The following is a 26,650-nucleotide window of genomic DNA, read 5'->3' on the forward strand; positions in this document are numbered from 1 at the left end:
TTAAAATGGATATTTGCCTGATTATTATTTTTGTAGTCACTTAAAATCGTATTAAAGAGAGCGTACGATGAGGACATGGTACTTTGTGGCTAACTGGGAATTCTTTGACCTCTCTAGGCTGTGGATACCTGAGTTACATGAATAATTTGCACTAAATTAATATAAAAAAAACCTGCAATAATCAGGAGTTTAGTTCCCAGAGTTTTTTATGAATACAGGCCTTGCTAGCTGTCATAGCTGAAGGCAAATCCCGAGACTGGGGTGTAAAAAGAACAACTACACAAAATTCCCTTGGGGAGCAGAGCTGCAGCTTCCCTGCCAGCCACAAACACTCAAAGCCACTCACCAGCAACAAGGACACTCCAAGTTTAGTGTCCCAGCATTCAGAAACCTTCTGTAATCAGTCATTTCCAACACATCCAATCAGCAGTAACATTTACAGAGCAAAATAAGGAGCTGCAATTTATTTACCTGCTTAAAGCAATGTGCTGTTACAGGTTTGCCTGTAACCACCAAATATCCTTGAGCCTCCCCTTCTCCAGAAGATGTGGGTTTGCTCCTTTTTTCAAAAAATTTCAGGTCAGGAATAAACTACTTATCACACAGCATTTGCCAGCTGTAATTAGAGCTATTAATGTTTTACAGAGACACCTTTAGTGGCCCAGGGAAAAAACAAAACCTTCTGGAAGTGTTAAAACACTATATGGATGTGGCATTTGGGGACATCGTGGTGGTGGCCTTGGCAGTGCTGGGGGAGCAGTTGGACTCAGTGATCTCAGAGGGCTTTTCCAAACTAAACAAAGTTCTTTCAGCACTAGACCTAATTAACTGTGTAAGGCCAGAAACTCCTGGTCTTACACCAAATGCAAGATTCTTCAATATAAAAAAAAAATCCTTTGAAATGCAACTGTGAGCTACTGTGGAAAGAAGCTAATTGTAAATAAGAAAAATATTAGTGAAGGCTTTTACAGCTTTAAATCTGCATGGCTGACAGCACAGCAGTCACTGGCTGTTTGTGTTATTTATTTATGCTTCCAATACTCATCCCTGGAAGTGTCCAAGGCCAGGTTGGATGGGGCTTGGAGAAAATCTGGTCTAGGGGAAAGTGTCCCTGCCCATGGCAGGGGGTGGAACTGAATGAGCTTTAAGATCCCTTCCAACCCAAACCAGTCTGGGATTCCATGATTGATTATCCAAGGCCAGCAGCTTTATGGAATCTCTCAGAACCTAAACACCACAGAGACTTAGAAGAACTCTGTAGTTTTGATCCTAAACTTTTCAGGCAGGAAAACATCTGGCAAAATTCAGTGTGGGAAAAGCATGGCAAAACTGGTTGCAAAGATTCCAGAAGGAACTGGGGAGGGAACCCACGATGGCAACTCACATCAATGAAGGAGAAATAACTCTTGTCCTCGGGGAGTGTGTCCCCTGGAGCAGGCACATCAGTGCCATCAGTGGAGTCCATGTCCGTGCTGGAACGGTCCAGGCTGGTGCTCCTTTGCTCTTTGGAGAAGTCATGGTGCTCAGGCAGGGAGGGAGGCTCAGTCTGTGAGGACAGCGAGGACGGGTGGCTGCCCGCGGGCTGCTTCCGCCCGGACACCACCTCATTGTCCAGGCAAGGAGATTCTCCCACAAAGCTGCAAATGGAGCAGATGGAACCCGTGAGAGTTCAGGGCAAACAGAGACCTGCCAGGCCAGGCTGGATCACAGGGGTTAAATAAAAGTGGAACAGAAAGTTTGAGTACCAGCAGCGGAGTGTGGATCCCAGCCCTCACCCCTTGGGTTCACAGTGTGTTGGGGATTGGGGTGGATTCCACCCAGCCAGAGGATTTTTTCCTTCAGGAATGCTGGAGCTGAAGAGAGCTGGGCACCAGGTGGCAGCCTAAGGCAGGGCTCCATGGGCAGAGCTTCTCCTGCCTCGCAAAGGAGGGCAGCAGCACCTGCTCCCCGGTGCTGGGATGCTCCCAGCATATTCCTGGAATTCCTCCCGTGGCCTACACTGACAGGAATGAGCTGCAAGGTCAGCACTGAAAGCTGGACACAGTTGTGTCTGCCTTTGTCACAAAGGCTGGAGTATTCCTTGAAGGGAAGACTCTACTGTCAGTAAAAATTGGGCTGTCTTGCTTCTAACTCCCAGTTTGAAAAAAACCCAAAACCTAAAGGATTTAGTTCTGATTTTTTTTTCTCCTCTTGATAGAAGTCTTTTGCCACTAAACAGCATTTCTTGGCCACATATCTAGGAAAACTGTTCTAAACCTAAACCCCCCATGTATATATCAATTTATGCATATCTTTTAAGCAGTAAACCTTAGTATTTGGTACAGCAACCCCAGGAGAAAACCATTCAGGAGTTTACTGCTGGATAACAGCATTCCACCAGCACCAGCACATGGTACAATGTCCAGTCTGGCAGAGCAGGCACTGCCCAGAGGGTTTCCAGCACACAAGCAGAGGGAATGCTGCTTCCCTCCCTCGCCAGTGGGCCCCAGGATAATTAAGAATGGCACTAATGAGCTCTGGGGGAAAGTTTTTGTCTAGGGTTTTTGTTTCAAATCACATTTGGTATCTGCAGCTTTAGAGCCACTGCAATATGGGAAAATGGAGAGAGGAGGGACAATCTGCAGGACCTTTCATGGAAATTACAGTGTGTGCTGAAAGGATCCTGGTGGATTTGCAAAAAGTCTCTTCCCTGCTACATCTTATACAATTCACTGTGGCTTTTAAAACAGAAATATCTGAGAGCAAGATGTGATCGAAATCCAGCTGAATTAGCACTGATTGGTGGTTCCTCATTCCCAAACCTTCCCAGTGGAATTTCCTTTGGAGTTTCTGCACAATTACAGCTCCATACACCAACCCCTATGGCACAGCTCATTCCCAAATGTGGGAGGGATACCTGGAGTCCAAACCCAGTTATGTGCTGTGGATTCTTTCCAGTGAACAGCAAATTAAGGGGGAAATTCCCTTCAGAAAAATTAAACCAAAAACATATTTCCAGTTCTCATTACTGAGATATATCATGCACCTCTTTCTATTACTTCATTAGGATTTCAGGGTTTGTGAGCATATCCATGAGCTGCCCCTGATGCTCCACAGGTACATTTAGAGACACTTCTCTGAGAAATCATCCCTCACGTGGAGCACATAAACCCAGCAGGATGGTTATCACAATGAACAATAAACTGACAGCAATCCTCACTTTCAACTGCAATTAAATGTAATTAGTTTTAGCAAGACAGTGTATAGAGGCCATAAAAAGGTGTTGCTTCAGCCTGTGAAATGAGGAATCAGAGCTGTAGGCTCCACCATCTAAAACCAATTCCTTTCCTGTAAAAAACAGTAATTTTCCTTATGAAGATTGTTCTAACCTAAAAGAGTTTTATTCAGTGCCAATTTGGAAAAGCTTATTCAAGCACTTGAGAAAAACTAAAAATCTTTCAGCTAAACTAAGAAAAATCCAATTGACACCTCCAAATGGAAAGAGATGGTTTCACCTCTATCCATCCCAAGGAGATACTGGCCAAAGCCCACTGGAACCAGCCCAGAGATGCTCCTCATGTTAATTCCAGCAGTGACTCAGTTCTAGAGGAAAACACTCCTTCCTTCACCTTCCCAAAGCTCATCTAGGAAAAGCACCGTGTTGCCATGAAGTTATGGCTTTTGATTTTAAAATTCCCTTCCTCTCCCAGAGGAGCAGTGGAGTCACCACCCCTGGAAGTGTCCAAATGCCAAGCAGAGGTGGCACTGCTTGGTTTAATGGGCACGGTGGGATTCAGGTGAAGGCTGGACTCATCTTGGAGGTCTTTTCCAACCTTAGGGATTCTGTGATTCCATGAAGATGAGGTCATTCACAGCAGCACTGATGGAACACTCCTAAAATAATCCCTCCATGGCTGCAGCAGTGGGAAATGCCCCAGAGTGGAGGTTCCCCCAGCACAGCAGGAGGCTGTGACACCGTTTGGTCCCTGCAGGATGTCACACCGTGGGGCTGGCAGCAGAAATGCTCTGAGGAAACTCAGCCAGGCCAAACAGGAAAACTGAACCAGCAACATCTCTGTGAGTTCCTGCCCCCAGCTGGGGTGAGGAGGAGGAGGCACCAAAGGCAGAGCCCTGCTCAGAGCACCCACAGCAACGTCAGGAGAACGTCTGCACTGCTCCTGCAGGGACTTCATCCAAAATAAACTGCAGACAAAATGCACGTTCAATACATTCCAGGAAGACTTCCATTATTTAAAGGTACATTAATCTCATTTCTCTTCAAGTGCCTGAATTAATACAGCAGTAATTCCCCTGCAATGAGCTGTAAGTCAAAATAAAGCAGAGCAATGGGGTGGCAAAGTGCTGAAGAGTCTCTACACTGTCACCATTACACTGTAAAAAAGGCAAAATCTAAACACTTCTTGCAGTGCAAACAAAATTCCAGCACATGGGATTGAGTCCAGTCCTTCAGTGAACCGGAATGTTTAGGAGGAGCTGTTCTAATCAGGATGGATGGATTGAAATAACTCTCCAGTGCTGTCTGCTGTGAAGCTGAGACAAGCACCTTTGTTAAGAAACTGATCTCAGAAATGTCTGTACCATCCTGGAATCCAAGTTAATTTTACAGCAGCCTGGCTGTCACTGTTGGCATTCACTCGGCTGCTGAACCTCAAGCTGGTCCTTACCCTGATTTCACAAGCAATAAAAATATTCATAGCACACAGTTCTCAAGTGCAGAACAAACCAAACGTAATTGACATTAATGTCTGCTGCAAGATCCCAGTAAGTATAGCATTAAAAACCAGATAAAATGCTATTTTCATACCACACTGAACAGACATGATACAAGTTCAGGGTAGATCAAGATGTAATTTACACAACAGGTGTGAACTATAAAAAACCTCACACTTTGCTGCTCTAGGTTTATTTCACTAATCATTCTAAGAACAGAAAAGCATCAGCAATACTCAGTGTCAGTCTTGCTCAGCTGATATTCCATTTCATCCTCCACTTCACCACCAATAAAACACTTGAGAGTCTGAGATGTGGGCATGGAGAGATGCACCCTGAGTCACCCCACCTGAGGCCCAGAGTCCCTGCTCCAGAGGGATTTTGCCACTCTGCTATTCCAGAGGGATTTTGCTATTCAGCCCACCCGGTAGTATTGTTAAAGCAAAGGCAATGACAGAAAATCAGACTTAAAAACAAAGAAAACAAATAGAAGTGTGTTAGAATGTTGGGGGACACAAGAGAGATGATGGACTTTGGACTTGTTTAACATAAGAGATTTGATAAACAGGATGCTTTGGCAAAAGCAAATGGAACTTTGAAAATTAGACCTAGATTGCAAGAAGATTAATTTAAACTGGAAAAAGAAATGTCATTAAACTTTGCAAGCAAGAGATGCTGTTATATATATAAATTTGTGCATGTGATTTTAACTCAATCATTGCAGTTCACCAACAGAAGTGTCCAAGAACAGGGCTTGGAGCAACCTGCCCTAGCAGAAGGTGTCCCACGGCCGAGGGCTGGAATGAGAAGATCTTTAAGGCCGTTCCAGCATGAAATCACCCTGGGATGTGGGACTGCAGCACTGCCCTGCTCCCCGAGCCGAGCAGGGCCTCACCTGTCGCCGCTGTGCCGCTGCTCGCTCCAGGTGCCGTACTGGCTGTCGGGCTCCTGCACCAGCGTGTCCGTGTCCTTCGCCCCCGGCGGCTGCCTGGAGAAGCACTGCCTCAGCTGGTCCTGCAAAAACACCTCCAGTCAGTGCTCCGGCCCCTGGCCCAGGGATGAACAGGTTTTACTGGCAGTAATGGGCTGGAATCTGACAATTAAACTCGGCCGACTGGGAATGAGCTTAAACACAAGAACTGCTGTGAAGTCGGAGCGGCAATTCTCTGTACAGCAATTCTCTGTACAATAATTACAATAATTGTTTTCCTGGGCAAATAAAGGATTCCAGAGGCTGGAGCTCACTCCCTGGTTTGAGGAACTCCACGCTGCTTTAATATTGTTCTTATCTCAAGTTGCAGAGAGCTTCTCAAAGCACCTATGCAAGCACAAGGAATTGTGCTGGGAATGATATTTCATCCCCTCAAGCACAGCAGGCAAACATCAACTCCACAGCTCCTTTCCTGCATTTAATAAAATGATCCTTTTTTTTCCCCCCAAGCTTTCCTTGGAAGACATTCAAAATAAAATGCATAAATACATAAATAAATAAATAAGCACAGGGCCAGACACAAAAAGCCTTCTACAAACGGATGTAACATCCAAACCCAATCCAGGACAGACCATGGTGGGTTTGCTTTGTTTTACTCTGACCTCTCCTTTCCTGACTGTTTTTATTCATGGATCTGCTGCTTTCTGAGAAGGAATGAGTGGATCCCAGGCCCTCAGCTTTCCAGGGAGAGAAGTGGGTCAGTGCTGGCACCCCAGATTTGCAGCACACCACTGTCAACCCAGCCCTGCAGTTGTGCAGAGTTATTCAGGGAGCTTCAAGAGTTCCTGAAATCCTACACTGGGAGCAGATAATTAACTGTTGGTCTCTTTCACCTTCATTACCCTGAACAAATACAAACATGGCTTTCACTCCAAGCTTATCAAGATTTTATCTGATAGCAAATTACATGGTTTTCCACCTGCCCTTGGAAAAATCCAAGGATTTTTCTCTTTGTAAGTACCCCCTGCCTCCAACCAACTGAGCAGAGCACGTTGCTGGACTAGAACACAACTCTTCCTCTTCAGGCAGCTCACACAAAGAAACAGTAATTAAGAAATCCCATATTTAATATGCAGGATTCCTTCATATTGTTGGGGGAAAAAAAGGAGAGATTGCATGTTTTCCTTAATTTTGTACACCTGAAGAATGCTGCCTTAAGACTACGAAACCATTAAGAATAATTCAGCAGTGCTGACACCTGGCTACTGAAGAAGTCCCACAACACTTCCAGTTCTCATAATCAGTTCTTATTTCCCAGTGGCTACAGCCACTTAAGTCATGCTCTTTGCTGCTGACAAAGAGTTCGTGTTTTAATGCAAAGAAAATACAAAATGCTCCACCATTTACTGCAACCATCACCAAGCAAAGAAAATACAAAAGGCTCCACCATTTACTCCAACTATCACCACGCATCTCAAAGTTAAAGACCAAGTAAAATTCTGTTTGCAATACTCAAGTCAAACAGGCTTGGTTTGTGAGTTACATGGAACAGACGTTTCCTGCTTTTCATACTCCAGATGTTCCTGCAGCCCCAGAATTCACTGGTTCTTGCACTTTATATAATCATAGGAACTTGAAGTTGGAAAAAACCCTCAAAAAGATGGAGTCCAACCTATCCTGCAGAGATATCTAAATAGAGATAAGTACATGAATGCCTGGAGGCGAGTTAAGCTCTTACATTTCCCAGTCCATGCCAGGTACAAGATTCCAAATGTGAGCCAGGCACACGCTGCTTCCAACACAGGAGACAGTCTGGTATTTCCTAGAAACCACAGGGCATTTCCTTCTGCTTGGCTTGGCTGTGTGTTTTGCCTTCCACAAATTCCCTCTGCAGCTTCCCAATCCCATGATTTGCTCCAGGGACTCCTGGGCTCAGCTCTCACCCAGTGCCCATGGTACCTTTGGCCAGTGGCTGCCCTTCTAGGAAAGGCACTGACAAATACCAGTGGCTCTTCTCACCTCCCTCCCAACTGTCCAGGCTCAGTCGGGATTATTTTCCACCTTGATGCTTATTATGATTTTTTTCCAATGCCAATCCCACATCATGAGTTACCCTATCCTTATAATCAATTTGTACAGTGTTTTCAACTGGTTACAGCTAAAGACCATTACCTCTACACATGGCACCATTTTATTTGCACTCACTCATGCTGTTTCTGCTAGAAATTAGACTAAAAAGCTTGGAAGCAGCTGCAGTGGGGAGCCCTTGTTTACACAGTGTGAGTTATCGGGCCGTGGGGGCTGTGCTGGAGGGGTGTGGACAGCCCAGATAACAACGGCTCAGCAGCCACGGGGGTCAAGTTTAGATGCAAAGACACCACTCCTGCGAAGGCTCAGTAATACCTAACAACACTTTACACTGCTGCCCAGAATGACACCATTAGCAGAGTTGTTTCTGCGTGCTAAACCCAAAATAAGCCTGAAAAGGAAATAAAATTACTGCTTCTGAAGGCACTGTGAAGTTGAGTTCAATACAACAAACAAAGCCTAAATGTCAGGAATAAAACACTCCAAGCTCTAAGAAATACAGAGTTCTCTGTGTTCTAAAGATTTTGTTATATTCAGAATCATTATTTCATTTTGCTTCTGGAGGAAGCTGCTTATTTCAAGACAATCGTGTCCTTCCCTGACAGACCCTTTCAACACGTACTTTTTAAGGTGCCAAATGATTAATTAGAAAAAATAAATGCTCTCTAGGTACCAAGCAGAAAAATAAGGAGTGGGAAGAGGAGCTGATCCTCTCCTTGGCTGGTGGAGGAGGTGTTGGCTGGGGGCACCGAGAGCAGTGCAGAAAAGCAATTTATAGCCTGTGCAGCAGCTCAGAGGAGAGGGGGTGCTGAGGAAGGAAGTGACAACAAACCAGGAAGATTTTCCTTGCCAGAAGGTGATTATTAGCAAGAATGAAGAGTTTTAGCTTTTTTTTTAAAGATCTCTTTTCTATTATTGTCACCACACTCCTGAAAGACTCAAGGCAGCCAACACATGAAGCCAGGCAAGGTACAGACGTTTCCTCCATAAACAGAATACTCAGGAAACTGGAAAACAAATCATTCCAAAGGAAAAAAAAGCAGTAAAGAGGGGTCTGATGTCTTTTTAGCACACACAAGATAAACCCAGATTAGAACTTTTCTAATTTATGACGACAGAAAAATCTCCCAAATCAAATAAAACCCACGCCTGATCCAAGTTTCAAATGCTGTAATTCTCCAAGCTTTGATGTTTAACTTCCCAATTCTTACACCAGGAGCTAGGGAAAAAAACCTACTTGATTTTTCTATAAAATTAAGCAGCTGAGCTGTGTCCTGCTTTGCCTCTGGTTCTTCTAAAATGAGCCATTATGATTATGCCTCTTTCAGTCCTCCCTTGGAATTAAGCTGGGCTTGGCTACAGTCCAGGGCTGATTACTCCTGCAATTTCCCGTTCCTGAAAACGATACACACACAACATTGGTCCCACCAGCCCCAAAATTACCCCTAACTCTGGGTCAATGCAGGCATTTCTGTGCAAAACCCTCCTGCACTGATGGGAAATGAAGACCTGGCACAGGAGGAACACCAGCTCTGAGAGATCTCCTGAGTCAGAAGCTGCACAGACAGTTTCAAAAATATCCTTGTTTGCCAAGGAGCCCGAGACATCAGCCAGCCAAAGTGACAGCCCACAGCTTGAGTGTGAATGTTCAGAGCTGAATTCCACTGGCATGGATTGGGTATGAAGAGGAGCTGCACAATGGAAGGAAGTTTTGACCATCTGCCTTGTTAATATACAACTCAGAGAAAAAATGGTGCTGATTTCTTGAAAAGGGCTGCTTTTAATGTTTTTCCCATTTTCTCCTGTCCTTACTTTAATTCAAGAAGCAAAAAATGTGGTTAAATTGCCCATTAAGTGTGACACTGCATTTTAGCAGAGCTCACAAGTTCTTACAAATCCCAAAAAGTATTCCAGCTGTTCCCCTACAGCATGCCAGGCAGACAGCAATAGACCTCCACCTATTCATATTTTATGATCTTATTTTGTAGTTGACTCTGCTCTGAATGGGATGCTGGGCTTGATTAGCACAAGAAGTCCTTTATAACCTAAATTATTCTACAATTACTCTAAGGATCCGAAGGACTAAGAGGTGAATTATATATTTTGGAGCACTAACAGAATTATCAGAACGTAATATATCAGATTGAAACCAACTAACACTGAAAATCCCCCCACAATAAGAGAGTTTATGGGTCACAGCCCACGGATTTTAATTTGGAAGTACCCAAATGCCAAGACAGCAAGTGGGAGGAGGATCCCAGGATTTCCATCTGTACTTACTATCCATCCAATGAATGCTGCCCATAAGGAGTAAGTCATGGCTCCAGCTCCTCTTAATTCCCAGCAATCAGGTGGGATTCAGACTGGTGAGATCAGCCAGCTCTGTGCTTTAATTAATTGCTGAATGGAGTCGGTGCCCAGGGGAATGCTCCAGGCTGAGGCAGCACCTTCTGCCCCCACCCTCCCTGCTGCAGCCCCAGATAAAGAGTTCCAGGAACTGCCCAGCTGAGCTCAGGGATGGGTTCCAGACCTCCAGCATGAGGGAAGGCTCCCCAGCCCTCCCCAGCACCCCTGCCAGCACAACAGCCCCAAACAGGACAGCTCTGCCCCATCCCTGGACAGCAGCCCCGAGAGCAGGGACAGAATTAAGGGAATTAATCCATCTCAGAACCTCCAGGGCTTTCCTGACCTCCAGGGTGGCCAGCAGGTAAGGAGATGGCAGTGAGTGGCTGTGGAGTCTGCTCAGGTGGAGCATCCCTCTGTGGGGTGTCCAGCTCTGGGGCCCCAGCACAGGGAGGACGTGGAGATGTTGGAGTGAGTCCAGAGGAGGCTGTGAAGATGATCAGAGGGATGGGGCAGCTCTCCCATCAGGAAAGGCTGAGAACTGGGATTGTTCAGCCTGGAGAACGCTCCAGAGATACCTTACTATGGCCTTGCAGTATCTAAAGGGGTTCCAAGAGAGCTGGGGAGGACTTTGGACAAGGGGGAATGCATCCCACTGACAGAGAGCAGGTTCAGATTCGTGTCAGGAAGAAATGCTTCCCTGCCCAGGGCAGCTCTGGCTGCCCCATCCCTGGAAGTGTCCCAGGCCAGGCTGGACAGGGCTTGGAGCAGCCTGGGACAGTGGAAGGTGTCCCTGCCCATGGCAGGGGCTGGAATGGGATGAGCTTTAACCCAGACCACTCCACAATCCCACTGGCCCTGGGGCATCCTGGGCTGGGCAGGACAAGCTGGTTTAATGTGAAAAAGTGGAGCTGCTGCTGCTGCTGAATGCAGAAACAGTGCCTGGAGAAACACACGTGTGCCCCATGTGACTGGGAGCACTCACACAGCACATTCAGCTCTCTCAGATCCTAAGGAGCTGCACTGCTCTGCTCAAAAACCCTTTAAATAATGGATGTTTCCCTCTCCCATGGGCAGTGGAGTACGTTCCAGTCCCACAGTACCAAGCATCTCATAAATGCCATCAGGCCCGACAGCCTCCCTGTTGCTATGCAACCCTGGGCTGCCTTTCCATCTGAGTTTGCCCTGCCTCTTCCACAGGGATGTGATACCCAACCACCAATGACATCCCTGATGCTAAAGCCTGACAGCATTTCCCTTACGAAACAGGAGTTGTTTTTAGAGGGTGACTGGTCTAATTCTCCCCCTTTTCATTGCTTCCCCGTTGGTGCACAGGACTGAATCCCAACCCTTTCTCCCTGGAAAGGCAGAGCAAAAACTTCAGAGGTACTAAAGGAGCTCCAAGGGAGCTGGGGAGGGACTTTGGATAAGGATGTGGAGGGGAATGGTTTTAATCTGGCACAGGGCAGGTTTAGATCAGATATTATGAAGAAATTCTTGCCTGTGAGGGTGGTGAAGCCCTGGCACAGGCTGCAGCACCAAAGAGAGACCCAAAGTCTACCCAGCATCGATTCTGGCCACAGCAGAGAATGTGGCATGGCCAGATGAATGCAGATGAAGTTGGTTTTGCCAGGAATCTGGATACGATCAGCAGTGACATCAGCTCCCTGCTCCTGCACTGACTCCTGGTGCTGTTATCCTCCTCATTCCACAGAGGATTTCAAAGACATTTGAGAGTTTGTAATTTTTTCTACCCTGCAAATCGAGCTGCTCTGCCTGGCTGTGAACACTCAGCACACAAGGTCAGGTGGTTCAGGACAAGGCTGAAGATGGAGCAGAGCTTGACCCGATGTGCAAAAAGCAGACGAGAATCTAATTCTAAATATAATCCCTGCTAGGGCTGAGTGAGCCACAACAGCACTTCCTCTGAGAGGTGGGAGTGTACAACACCACAGCACAGCAGAGGAACTCGCTGGGAACATCTTTAAAACCTCTCCTAGAGCATCAGATTAAATTTCCTTTTCAGCCTCAGGCAGCCAAGCTGATAAGGAATGAAGCCCTAAGAAAGCCAAGGCAGCAGGAAGGAGCCAGAGGCTGGGTCAGGAAGCTCCTGAGCAGTGAGAGGGAATCCAGGCTCTCCCCAGGGCACGTGTAACTCCCATCAGAGTCAATAAAACCTGGAACAGGATCCCTCGACTCCAACTCTGCAGGAGGCACAAGCCAGAACAAGGCAATTTCATTCTGGGATGCCAAGGAGGGGATAGATTTGCTTTTTTTTTTGAAAAGCTGCATAGTTGAAATCAACACCTCCTACTCCAAATGCTGCATTTCACAGCTCTTCTACACAGTTAAGTCTCTCCACATGAGACACAAGTTAAACTTCAAACAAACATTCCTGGGGAAAAAAGCTCTCCTTAGATTAAAGCCTGGAATTAAAGATGTAGAGAAAGTGATAGGATTTCCTGACAACAAGTGAATAACAAACACACTCGTTTCAACACACAGCTCAGGAGATGTTCTAGGAGACAGCAGTCAAAACACACACACAGTCACCCCCCAGAGAACGCCAGCAGTGTTTCCCAAAACTTTCACAATATTACCAATTTCAATAAAAATGGATTGCCAGGATGGGGAGGCTGTGAGGGTGGCAGGCCCTGCATTGTGTGTCCAGGGAAGCTGGGGCTGCCCCTGGATCCCTGCAAGTGTCCACTATCCCAAGTTTTTCCAGCCTGGCCTTCAAGGTGTCCCAGCCCATGGCAGAGGGGGGGACTGGGTAATTTTAAGCCCCCTTTCAAGCCAAATTCTTCTGGGATTCTGATTCCAAGGCTTGCCTTCAGAGAAGTTTTTGTATGATACAATTTATTTCTTCTGCCACTCACAGCTTAAAAAGAAAAAAAAAGAGGCAGCAAGGTGGATGAGCACAAAATATCAGCTCTAAGTCTATTTATTCTATTTTTTTCTTGTTTAAGAGCATGGTAAAAACCAATTCCTTGCAGTCAGCAGAAGTGAAATCACAGAGTAAAGTCGTTTAAATAATTATTCCTGCCAAAATAATGAGAGAACAACAAAGGCAGCCACCAAATGCCCATCACTATGGGTTTCTGGCCCAGATTTATCTGCCCAGCTACGTTCATGGCCTGTTAAACCAAAGAGAAGTTATTAAGAATGAAAAAGCAGGAACTGTTTCAGCACTGGCCCTTGTATCTTCATTAATTAAACTGAACAGCTTCACTCCTCCCCCCAGCCCCAAACAAGACAAACAACTCATTTTTAAAGCCTGCTCGCTGCAAACTTGCTTCCCCCTACCCTAGCAGCTCCCTGGGAATTTAAAGATTAAATTTAAAGATTAAAATTCCATTTACTGATAGTACCAAAATATTATTTTTGAGAACAACTCACTGTGAATATTAGGGCAGGACAATTCAGCAGCTATTCACCGTAGGGCCTGTACCTATTCCAAGTTCAGAATCAAAGTGCCAACTTGTAGTAATTTCTCTTTACAAATCATTTGTTGAAGGATTTTCACCACAAAGGATAAACCTTTTGCAGATAGATTAGGGTACAACACAACAAGCACTACAGGTCAAAGCTCTTTTTAAAGCAGAGACACAGTCCCAGGTGAATGCAGGTGTGGAACTCAAACCAGGACCCTGCCCTGCTCCAGAAAGGGATCCTGTTTGATGGGAAAAGGAAGGGTCCACCAGCAAAAAGCTGTCGAAGCTTAAAATGAAACATCTGGGAAGATTAATAAAAACTAGGATGGGAATTTCAGCCTCTAGCAGGGAAAGAGCTGTAGGATGCAACAAAAACCCTCCCAGCACATCTGGGACACATGCATCAAACAAATCACTCCACTTCCATCTTTATTTTGGAATTAAAAACTGAGTCCAAACTAAGTAACAATGATGCTGTCAGATGAATTTTGAATGAAAACAACATTTTCCTTGACTGCCCAGTACACCAAAAGCAAACCACTCCTAAATGCACTTAGGTGTTATTTTTAGCATGTATCAGAGCAATTTAGGTAAAACACATCGACCACTCTCAGCCCCAGAATTCATCTTTCCTGTTCTGTGTGAAACACCTCTGAGGTTTTCCATGACTTTTTTTAGCAGTGTAAGTGGAGCCAAGGGAATCAAACAGCTTGCCCTGGTTTCATTGTATGGCAACAAACCTCGAGACCTAGAACAGTGCTGGCTGTGAAACCAGATCTCACACCTAGAATAGAACCATGACCAACAGACCCTGATTAAATCTGAGGCCATGTTTAATGCATGTATCTCTGCTCCTCTTACAAAGACACCAAGCTGATGACACGAGATGAAAATGGACAATTAACTCCATCAAAATACCTGAAAGAAAAATCAGCTTCTATTTAGAAGGTCTCAGTGCAAAGCAAAAACTTCTGCAAGCTCAGCTATGGATTCGCAGATGTGAGAGTGAAGAAGTTTACTCACACTGACTTAAATTGTGCTGCCTGAGTTGAATTTGGAGAGCTTTCTGTGCTTTGTGTGATGCCAAGTTCTCCACCAGTAGCCACCAGTGGCAGCAGGGAAGGGAGCTGGAAGCCCCTGGCTGTGTCAGGCAGGAGTTCATGGGCACGGCTGCTTTCTTTAAAAACTCCATCAGCCCCAAGTGCTGCTCTACACTGCAGCCCCAAAGCAGCACAGAAATCAGTTTACATGAATTACACACTTTTTACTCATTCCATAGTTTTTTTCCTAGCACGAGGCCAGTAGTTCCAAGGACTAAGACAGGACTCTGCTGCAATCAGATAAAAAAGCACCAGCTCCAGGTCCGTATTCAGCAGTTGTTTGCCACAGACACAATGGCACCAACCACAAACTTCTTGGAGTGCTCAGTGCTTAAGTTTGAGCCCAAGTGAAACCAAATTCCCACATAAAGCCAAGCACAAGCAGAATTCCTGCTGAAACAGAGGAACAGCAGCTCCAGGACTGTCACCAGTGACTTAAGTGAAAAGGTCACCCCACGTCTCCTGATTTCTGCTCCGTAAGCAGTGCTCTGTAGGACAACAGAACATTTGTCCTCTGCAGGTTTCACATTCCCATTTTTCACCCTTCTTCTACACGAGTTGTTCGTTCAGATGATCCCAATAAATCTGAACCACCAGCTTAAAAAAAAAGCCAAGAGAACTTCACCATGCTAACACTGTAACAGTGGTTACCAAATATTTTCTCCTTCATTCTTTTGTGCTTACTTGACACTATTTTCTTTCCCAGTCTGTCCAAACAGGACATGGATAGCAAGCCAGGACAGAAATGCTCTACCCAGTGCTGATAGAGAGCAGTGGAAAGAGCCACATTCAAACACCACACCTGCCCAAGGAATGCAGCGTCACCTGCGCTCATTCCCTGAGCAAACCCCGCCAGAGCTGCCTGTGTTTACACTTCACAGTGAGTAACCGTTTTGTTTAATAATAAAAAAAGAAACCAAAACATTTTAGCCACTTCAGAGAGCTTGGATTTACCCACATGTTGGCACCAAGGCTTGGGGCCCCTTTCCACACAACTGAACCACAGTCACTGGTCAAACACTGGGCTCAAAACACCAGTTTCAGGTACAACTCAAACCACTGGTTTCAGCTCCTTTCCATGAAATAAACCAGAATAAACAAGATCTGCTTCCCTTTCACTCCCTATCACCCCAAACTTTTGCTGCTTTGCAGGATGTGCCAGAACTAGAATTGGGGGTGTCAATAATGGCCAGGAAGATCACGGCAGCTGAAGCCCTCAGGAAAACCAGCCTCTCCTTCACCTCTCTGCCATGCCATGCAATACAGACAGTGCTTCCTGAAAATAACCTGGAGACCAATGGAAAAGGGAGGGGAAAGGGCTCTGTCTGGCACAGAGCTGTGGAGAACCAAGAGCTCTTCACCTTTCCTTTGCTCCCAGGAAGCGCAGCCTGCCCCTGCCACGCCACAGCCTTCTCAAGTCACACTGACCCTACTGCTACTGTGGCATGACAAAGTAGGAAGCATTCTGAGAAAAAAACACCTGTTTTTCAATAAAAGAAGGAAATTATGATCATTTATGTTGTCTGCACAGTGACAGCACTTCAGTCTTCTTACAAATTTAGCTTCAGGCATTTTTTACTAGAAAATCACAAATACTGAAGCACACCCAAAGCCATGCTGGCCTGTGCTGGGGAAGTGACCAACACCAGTCTAGTTGCAGCTTAACTTTCTAATTTCAGACCAATACGTGCCCTACCTTACTGTCTTGCTTCAAAATCAACCACATTTTTCCCATTCCCCAAACCCTGATTCCCTGGCAAATGAAAACATCCACCTGGGCTGCAGGAAGAAAGCAGCTGGGAGCAGACAGACAGACAGCACTATCTGGAGGTGTTTTGGGGGCTGTTTTTAGATGGAAAAGCAGACAGGAGGGAGGTTTTGTTAGAAGATAAAATGCTGCAGCAAACCCGAGGGTTTGCACTGAATTCTCTCCCCTGAGGGTCTCAAAAAGGTGCTTACAAGCTCGGGGGGCTCTGAGCTGGGCTGCCTCTTCCTCAGAGAGGAAAACCTCTGCTGACTCCGCACTGAAAACCTTCGGAAGGACTCTCTGCTCCGGGATGCAAAGTGCCTGAAGGAAGAGGTTCTCTTGAAGGGAGTCCTGGTGCCACCTTCCCCTCCACTCCGCTCATGAGCCACCGCAGCAGTGACTAAATTTAGTGCTTCCTGCAAGGATCTCCGCACTGTGCCCATCCACTGGGTCATGTGAGTTTGTGCCACTGTCAGTTTGTCTCCAAGGTAATCCATTTTTTTTTTCCAGCAGAGATGGAATATCAATATTCAGTAGCAATTAAAATATATCCTCCTTAACAACCCTGATTTATTTTGCGAAAAGTGATTCCGTGTATAAAATATTTCCAGCTAAGGTAAACAGCATTGCACTATCACCCTCAGCATATTCCTAAAATTAAATAACCAAAGATGTGAGGTGGGAGATTGGTATTTGTCAAGTAGGAAAAAATAAAAGACTTTTCCTACTTACAATCGGCTTTGCAGAGTTCCATCAAAATATGTTTAATTCAGCCATGTTAAAGAGATAAATCAATGTTTAAATCCTGACACAGTCACTTGAAACGAGTCCATTTGCAAGCAGAGAATTAGGTTTTCACTCTCTCATTTCAGAGCAGGAAAAGCAACTCCCTTTTGCAGCCAAGTTCTTGTTCTGCTATAAATATCAGAAGGACAAAACAAATCTTATTCTCCTGGCTCGGCCACTCGACAGGTGAGAGTACACTGACCAAAGTTCTGGTGCTCCTATACAATCCATTTAGCAGCAAAATCGATTCGATCTTCTAAACAATAAATCCAGCTTCTCCTCAGAAAACTCTGCAGCAGGGTGTCAGCAGCAGAATCCCCTCCTCTCCATCCTTGCTGCCCTCGGAGCCATCCTGGAGCTGTCCTCGGCAGGAGTGCGGAGCCGGGGGAGGCTGAAGGGGAAGAAGCATGTCCAGCCCTCCCCGCGGGGCTGCTCAGAGCCTGCCAAAAGAGCTGCTGGATGACATCAGCTCCTCTGCTTCCAGGGGGGCTCCCAGCCCAGGGACAAACTGCACCGACTGTCCCCGCTGCTCCTCTCCTCTCCTCTCACATGGCTCTGGATGCACAGCTGTGCAGGCTCCGTGCTCCTCACACACGAGGTTACAGCAGAACGCTGCTGCCTCTGGAGTGCTGATCCCTCCTCTCTCTGTCCCCGTGCTCCGGGGAGGAAACAATGAGGAGGTGACCAGCCGCAGAGGTCTGCCCAAGGAAGGATCTGGGCTGGGCTTTATTATAGTACAGGCAGGGTTCCCATGGCAACGCAGGGAACAGCATCTGCTGGCTCCGGAGCAGGCAGGAGTTGCACAGATCCATTGGAATGATTCATAGTTTGCATACGTCACGTGGACTTCACTGATTTTAACCCTTCCCGGGGAACGTGGCTCTGCCAGGGAATGTCTCACACCCACACCAGAAGATTCCCACTGGGAATCCTACACCTGCACCCTGGTCCTGCTGCTCGATGGGCACCTGGGCAGTGCCAGCACCCGTACCTGGCTCACTGTGCCATTCATGGCCTCAAAGAGGACACGTCCCCGACTGCTATCAGCACAGGATAATGATTAAGCCAGAGGCTCAAACTGAAGCTGAACAGGTCTGACCATTGGAAGCTGGTTTTTTCCACTTTTCTACACCATTCCCTGTTGTGAGGAATGGCTCCGTGTCCTTCCCAAGCTCTGCTCCCTTCCCAGCTGCTGGGAGACCACGGGGTCAGTACCACAAACCCAAAATTGAGGGCAATGAGAGAACCCCAGGTGTCACCAGCCATGGAACCCTGGGAACAGCCCGCTTGGGAGGACAGCAGGAATAAAAGCTTTGAGTTTAAAATCAATAAATCTCAGTTTATGACGTAAGTTTGGACTTCAAAGTCCAAAGTCAAGCCGTGACTAGTTCAGGACCAAGGGGAAAGAGGCAAGACAGGCAGGTTGGGAGCTGCTCACTCTCTTGTTTGTTCAAGGGGGTTTGTGGCTGTTGCTTAATTTGCCATACAAAGTACCATGAACTTGCATCACCCTCTGCTCCTCTGAACTATCCAGGAAGAGATTCAATGGAACAAAGAATTTCTAGATAACATTTGATGCAATGGTTCTTGCGTAAGGCTCACTGTATCAGAAATGTGCCTTGCAGGCATGCATGAACCCGAGATACCCTGAGGAAACAGGACGCCTTCCCTTTTAATCCCTGTTTTTAGGAGCTCAGCTCCACCAACCTGTAACTTATCTCCAGGAAAAACTTCAGTGACACTATGTAGCTTTCTCTAACTTATTCTCATTTCTGAATGTATTTGTCTTGAAGATTTGCAAATTAGCAGCCTTATAAAAGCCCTCAGTAATTGAAGTCCAACCAACAGAGAAAATCCATTTCCCCCCCCCACCCACAGTTCTTCTCTTAAAGAGCTGCAGGGTTATTTTGTATGGAAATGGAAAGAGATAGTTTTGACCAGATTCCCCAAGAGCAGGGCGTTTCTTAGATTTGTAAAGATATTAAAAAAAAAAAAGTATCTACCAGAGTTATGGATAATGCTTCATGAATGATGGAGATCCTGCATCCAAGGCTGGAATTTAAGACTTAGTGCACATTTTCATGCTGTTAAATTTAAGTGTGATATTTCAAACATCTGTGCCTTTGCAAGTGCAGCTCTGTTCCTGCTGCAGTGCAGGGACTGTGCATGGGGCACTCTGCCACCCCAAGAGGGTTTCAGGCTCCATCTGATGCAGGAGCCCCTGAAATAGCAGCCCAAGAGCTCTGCCTGGAGCTGCTGTGTGAGTTAGGCAGCAGCTCCTTCACCTCACCACGACGGGCAGAGCAGAACATAAATTTAACTCCCCATCTGGAATATCACCTGGGGCAAACAGGAGGAGAGGCAGAGCCAGATTTCACCCAGGGTACACAGAGCAAAACGTTCCTACAGCTCGCTGCAAGGACTCCTCACATGTGCATGGAACTTGAAGGATATGAAAATGCTCTACAGAATCTATTCCACTTTTTATTATACCTCCCCTGAAAAAGAATGTTATAATCAAATATACCATTTTTGTCCTCAGAAGATTGGAAAACTGCTGATTTGAGTCCTTCTGCAATACTAAATTTAGGATCTTCTGGCACCACGTGAACACACTGCTGGGTATTGAAGCATCTAAATTACTGCTTAGATTTACACCTCAATTAACACCAGGGCAAAATACTTTGGAGAACAATCCAGATGCACCTTCACCATCAAATTCAAGTAGTCAGAGATTTTTCCAGCACTTCATCTAAACTTGAAGGGGAGTGGAACAAGATGAGCTTTAAAGTCCTTTCCCTCGGAGGTTGTGGGCACCTTCCACTGTCCCAGGTTGCTCCAAGCCTCATCCAGCCTGGCCTTGGACACTTCCAGGGATACCACAGCTTCTCTGGGCACCCTGAGCCAGGGCCTCAGCACCCTCCCAGGGAAGGATTCTCTCACTGGCCCCCAGCCCAGCAGTCCTGGCTGAGTGAGGGCTTGTTCCTGAACAGGAACAGCACAAGAAGATCTTCTGCCCTTGACAAATCTGAGTGATTATCTCACTCTGGGGCTGTCAGGGATCTGCAGCTCCAGAAAACAGAGCACACACACACACAGAGCTACCCAAACTGCATGACTAATTACCTCAGAATAAATGGGACCTCGTTATTCAAACATTGCTGGATACTTCCATTATTCACATCTATTCCACCTACAGCTCAAAAACACAACCCTGCACAAAGGCCTAACAACCCTTGTTTCTCCCCTTATTCAGTAGAAATCAAAATTCCATGGTTACATTATATTTTCCAAAAGCCTCTTACAGCTCATTTGGAGCCTCACCTGCTCTCAAACACATGTAATTATGTTAATGACTCTGTGGGATTGCAAGGTCAATTTAAAGAAGGCCAGCAAGCAGCAGAGCACAGAACACACAGCCCAGGAGGGGCAGGTGGGACTTGCAGCCTCTCTGGGGGTGTGAGTCCTCCCAGCTCACGGGGTTCCTCTGCCACCAGCTCCACCATGGAATGGGGAAGGAAACCCAGCTGAAGACCCACCAAGACACCTGGGATCAGTTTTCACCTCAGCTGGGTCCTCTGAAGGATCCTTTGCCAGCAAAGCAGATGAGGCAGAAGGATGGGCAACCTTAGTCTGGACTAAGTGTGACAACAATTTCTGCTCTTGTGGCAACTTCACTCAGGAATTCACTGATAGGTTCCTCCTATCACCCCCTCCCCCCATCACTCCACTCCAATTAGCAATTAGCATTAATTCAGGCACTTCCAAAGGGTTTTCCGTGAGCCACCATCCCACCTACAAACAGGACCCAGCACTTGTGAGGAGCACAGGCAGATCCAGTCCCACCCTGTGACACCCCCAGGAGCAGAGCCTGCCCTTGTAAGGCTGTCCCAGCCCTGCATTCCACACCAACTCTGCTTCATTAGTAAGAGAACTCAATTTAACCTCTTGTGTTTGGCACGATGGACTATTTAAAGATGCAGCTCTGGGCTGGGCTCGGTTGCAGGGCTCCAGACTAAATTACTCTTGGGCTCCTCAGACATGACAAACAACTCATGGTTTTATAGGCTCCTTGTTTTTGCCTCTGTGTTCTGTGTTTTGCCAATGGAATTGTCACATTCCAAGAAGGAGCAGCAAGCATTCCTAACTACAGCCTGAATTTCTCACGTGCAACACCCCCATCAGGAAGATTTTACCACATCACCTTCCAATTCTCATTTAAAGTAAAAAGGAAATGCTTGGCTGCACCTCTGGCAGAGAGAGCAAAGCTCAACAGCTGGAGGAGAGGATCTGCTCCATGGCAGATGCCCAGCTTGCCCCCATCCCAATCCAGGAATTCCCATGACACTTAAAACCACCAAGGCCTTGTGTCTTTGGCTGTGTTATCTGTTCTGTGGGTTTTTAAAAATTTTCATGGTGATATAATAATGCAATTCACTGAGATGTCCAAACAGCATCACCTGCAGACAGGCACTCCACAGTCAAAAGAAAAAGGGAAAAAAAAAACAAAAGAGAGGAAAGAGTGGAATGGATGGAGTGTTTTAACACAAGGACTCTGGACAGTGTCCATACAGAGAAATCTCTTTTGTAACCTGAAACCCCAGGTATCTCAATATTTACACCAAATATTTGGTTTTGATTCCTACTTTCATTTTCTACTGAAATTAAGCAAGCTACACTCACAGCTTCAGCTCTAATTAATGGTTATTCACAATCTCAGACAACTTGCAGAGAGACCTTGGTACTAAAGGTGTTCCCTTTGCACATACCATCTACAAGAGGCTGAAATTCCATACTTTTTCCTTCTGCTAGGTAATTTTAAAAGCCCCCAGAGGCCTCACAAACCAGTGAATAAGGAGAGGCTGTGAAAGCAGCAGGTTCTGCATCAATACTGGGAACGTTTACACAAGCACACACTGATATGGCAGGTTTTTAAAGAAAGGTGTAGAAGCATTTCATAAAAGAGCCCATCAATGGCTACTTTAAAAAGTCTTTTTTTAAAGAGAAGTAAAACAGAAAAAAAAATGGATCTGCATTCCTTCTTTTTCTTACTGTAGTACCCTTGTGATAAAGAAAGCACATTAATAGTTTTCATGACTGAACGAATGCCCCACATACTTGTTTATACCTGCCAGAGTAATTTTTCCATTCTACTGCCACAGTGATCCTTGACAGGATCAGCAAAAAAATGAACTTTCCCATTTTATTTGTAATGAAAAAGTCAGCCATCCTTTCTCTGCCCAGGATTCTGGGCACTTTTGCAGTAGCATGTAATTGTTTCAAGATTAATAAAAATCTGTAAATAAAGGTAACTGTGAAATAAAATTTTTACTCCAAGCTTTTAAACAATTTAAATGCAACTACCAGTCATAATTGCGACAACTAAAGTACAACAGTATTTCACAAAATGCCAATTGTTTTGTCCCCCAAACTAGGTATCTCCTGAACCCAAGCAAGGCCCAGTTAAACATCCTGAACATACACAGATTTTGTGCCTTGAATTGTTTCAGTGTAAAACAAAGCTATCAATGTTAAAGCTGAGGAAACCAGCTAAAAATACACGAGGTTGTTTGCAAGCCCATGTCCATAATCCTGCAGCACTTCCCTTCTAGCTCAATGGAGGAGGAAAAACTGAAAAAACAGAAACAGGAAATTCCTACAGCACAAATACACTGGAAAGGACTAAAACAATTTTCTTTACATTTGTTTATGTCTAAGGGGTCAAGCCAAGCAAAAGATGGATGGCTGCAGGTTGTTTTTAATTTGTACAAACAAAAATCCAGGATGAGGATGTCTGCAGTGGATCTCCCTGCCCCAGGGAGGGAAAACAAAGTTAATGCCACAACCAGGGCTCTCCTGGGAACTCCAACATGGAGCAGCTGCTGCTCCATCACTTGACCCAATGGCCATGCTAAGCACAGATAACCACAAAACATCCTCAAAAGAGAATTCTTGGGCACAGAACATGGCCTAAAATACCTTCACCTGCTGAACTTTTCTCCCGGGGCACACAGGGTGAATGGAGGGCACAGAAACAAGCAGAACATGCTGCTCCTGCTCCACACCTGCCCGAGGAGATGTCAGAGCATTTGTTCTCCTCACTGAGGGTGCTCAGGAAATCTCCAACTACTCAGGGCTCAGATCTGACTCACAAAATTCAGAGAACACTCTGGAGGAAGAGTTTTTGTTTTTTTTTTAACGCAAGGGATTTCCTTCTTCAAAGATCAGTAACAAGGAACTGCTTCTGAACCCATTCCAGCTGTTCCCAGTGTGATCACACACTGCCCAAGGCCTGTCTGAACACTGCTCTTCCATCTTCTCCCTAAAAACACCATTCCATGTGGAATCAGGCACTGCTTGGTGGCAGTAAATTGACCAAACAGCAGCTGTAAGTTAATACAGTAATTCCTTCACCCATTTTAGCCCACTTGATGATGAGAACAGGATTTATTTGAGATGGCTGTATAACCCTGAGTGCACAACCTTCCTTTACTTCCAGGTCTCTCTGCTCTCACTGCCTCCTCCTCCTCCCAGACCCAGCACAACAGCCCCATGCCCCCCCATTCCCCAGGACATGGACAGCACTCAATCCTTTCTGCCTCCTTTTAGATGTCAGGGATTTACTGCTCTCCACCATGAATCATTAAACCAAACACTACATTTTTCCAAGCTTTGTTCAGGCTCCAGATTTCCCCAAGTTACACACTGAGAACACCTGTGCCCTGCAGTACAAATCCTGTGGCATCCTGAGGAAAGTCCTCTACAAAGAGCTACTTTCCCTGTGCTCAAGCAGCTCCCTAAAATCACCATTTCCTTTCAGCACAGTAAACACACACTGGCTGCATGAACAGCTCACCACTGCTGAAGGGACAGGAACAATAGTGGGAACTTGGCTGTCTCCCAGCATCAGCAACACGGACAACAGCTTGGGAAAGCAGGAACTGAGTCAAAACAACTTTAGATCAGAATATTAGGAGGGAGGCAGTGAAGTTACCTCTGCTTTGTGTGTGTAAATGAGGTTTAACAATTCTCTTTAGCATCGTGTTACAGAATAGGGTCCTTTCCAACCCAAATATCATCCCTGCCATGGGCAGGGACACCTTCCACTATCCCAGGTTGCTCCAAGCCCCATCCAGCCTGGACTTGGACACTTCCAAGCAGCCCCAGCTTCTCTGGACAATCTGAGGGCCTCACCACCCTCACAGGGAAGAACTTTTTCAGAAGCATATTCACAATTCCAGATTTAAAATAAGGGGAGCGAGGGCAGGCACAGTCAGCCCCACTTCCAGCCACTCTGAACCTGGAACAACACAGTCACTACAAAAAAATGCCCAGGTCTATAAATGATTACACCTTACTCAATGAAACCCTTATTGCGACGAGTTAACCTAGAATGTGCTATTCCATGTGAGCATTTTATGGTAAATTAAACTTAATACCACACCTCATTAGAACAAACTGCTGAGCCCTGAGCACGTGTGCTCGGGCTGGGAGCAGGGATGTGGCTGTGGGCCAGCAGCTCTGCGTGGTGGAACAGCACTCCCTCGTGTTCCCACTGGGAACGGGGCTCCTCGGCCAGGCTGACCTGTCTGCCTGCTCTCAGCAGTGCCACAAACACACAATTCCTCTTCTACAGCAGCAGCCAGGAACTGGGGAAATGCCTTTCCAGATTTTCCTGTGCGAGGGCATCATTTACCAGGTTATCGAGAGGTAACCCAGGTTTGCTCCAGCTGGCACCAGGAGAGCAGACACCTGGGTAAGAGGGGTTTTTAACTCTTTGGAAGAAACATCCCCACCACCAAAAGCAAATCCCACAAGGGAAGAGCAGCACAGTCCACAGGAACTTTCCAGAAGTGCAGAGCACACCTGCACAGAGCCCCTTCCCTCCCTCAGAGCAGGGATAACCCCCTTGAGAGTAGGGATAATGCCCCCTCAGAGCAGGGATAACCCCCCCTCAGAGCAGGATGATAATCACCCGTGGCTCCAGACAATGATTTCAGTTTCCTTCCATCACCAGCCCACCTCCTCTCGCAGTGACACGTCAGGACAGTGGTTATTAACCAGCTGCTGCTTCCTTCAGAGTCACCTGACAAAACACATCACAACTGCTCTTTAAAGGTAGCAACCAAAACCTTGTCAAAACAAACTCTAAATCTTACTTCTTCCTTAAAAACCCCAATTTTCTTTTGATTTTGCAATTGTTCAATTCATGACTATCAATAAAGAACAAGGTCTTTTTAAACCATCACAGTGCTGCAGAGGAATATGTTATTTAAAACAAGCACGTGCTTTGAGTGCTTTCAGGATGTGGCATTTCTTTGCTGTTTGAACAATGTCAAGTGCCAGACTGGGGAAAAAACCAGTCCACCAGGACTGGTACCAGCACGGGCAGGAGACCCACCACCACACCCATTCCAGAGAGCTAAAACTGAGCAGTGAACCAGAGCAAGAATTGCTGATGACTGAGAAGGCCAAGGGCAGGAACAGAACCACCAGAGCAGTTCAGTAGAGGTTTTGTCCACCAGGAAGCAAAAAAACCTGGTTCTTGGACAAAGGGCACTGGAACAGGAAACCCCAGAGCTGTGGCTGCACACCTGGCACGACCAGTCTGACCCTGTGCCTGATGAAAGACCAGGCAGCTGCACCCACAGGACTTCCTGTGCAAGCCAGACCTAAAGGTGTCTTGTACCAGCTGCAGCAGAGCCCCTCACCAGCTGGAAAAGGGGTGATGGATACCCCATGCACACTGGAAAAATATTAAAATATATACAAGCTGTGGAAAAAAAAAAAAAGGTTTCACAAAGACACTGCTCAGAAACCCAGAGGTGTCACCCAGGCACAGGACACAGATGTGTGGTGGTCACACCACTGCTGGGGCAGACCACAGCCCCTGCTGTGCTCAGAAAATGCTGTTTGTCACAGCCAGACACGTCCTGCCCAAAGATCAGGAGAGCAATCAGCAAGGAATCAGCAGAGAGCTGGCCCTGAGTGGGTCCAGGGATGTCCCCCAACTCCACCACTGCAGGAGTACAGCAAACACACAGCAGAGGAGATGCAACCCACACTAACTCCACAGAGTAGCTTTAAAAGCAGATTTTTGCTATAGTATTTTTTAATTAAGAGTTGTAGCTTCTTCAGGTATGTCTGCCTAATGAATAAAGCATCTCAGCTCCCCAAGACAGATTAAATAACACTTGACAACCAACCCCAACATCTCTGGTTACTCCTGACTGTAAGTAGAGAGAACAGATAAGTATCTCCTCAGTAGCCTCCAGCTGCAACAGCAGCACAGAAAGTGACAGAAGGCACAACTGTGCATGTCCCTTCAATTTCTTTTTTTAACATCATGAACAGCAGAACTGTCATTCTAATATTTTCTTGCAGTAAACCAGGAAGTGTGCATGAATGAAAGTGAGTAAAGAATGCTCGAGGGCCTGTAAAAGAGAATATACACCCAGAAAATACAACATTCTGTTCTGTTACAGCCTAGAACTGCACAATACTGGATCCC

The 26,650-nt window shown here is 46.1% G+C and overlaps 2 protein-coding genes across 8 annotated transcripts in view; one reads left to right on the forward strand and one right to left on the reverse strand.

The window, feature by feature from the left end:
- Positions 1-26,650, forward strand: part of C17H12orf76 (chromosome 17 C12orf76 homolog) — a 209,380-nt gene that overhangs the window by 90,680 nt on the left and 92,050 nt on the right. The window lies entirely within an intron of this gene.
- Positions 1-26,650, reverse strand: part of KIAA1671 (KIAA1671 ortholog) — a 64,817-nt gene that overhangs the window by 3,980 nt on the left and 34,187 nt on the right. For 5 of the 7 annotated variants that reach the window (XR_010348860.1, XM_064393007.1, XM_064393009.1 and 2 more), the window contains 2 exons: positions 5,606-5,724; positions 1,385-1,637 (listed from right to left, as the gene is read on the reverse strand). Coding sequence is in view for 6 of the 7 variants with exons in the window: in XM_064393007.1 (XP_064249077.1) it covers positions 1,385-1,637; positions 5,606-5,724 (372 nt within the window). In the remaining variant the exon portion in view is untranslated. Of the gene's footprint in view, positions 1-1,384; positions 1,638-5,605; positions 5,725-10,009; positions 10,150-16,565; positions 17,877-26,650 lie in introns of those variants that run through there. The other 2 variants (XM_064393011.1, XM_064393013.1) reach the window with 2 other exon arrangements.

Source organism: Passer domesticus, chromosome 17 (assembly GCF_036417665.1).
Source record: "Passer domesticus isolate bPasDom1 chromosome 17, bPasDom1.hap1, whole genome shotgun sequence".
NCBI classification, from domain to species: domain Eukaryota; kingdom Metazoa; phylum Chordata; class Aves; order Passeriformes; family Passeridae; genus Passer; species Passer domesticus.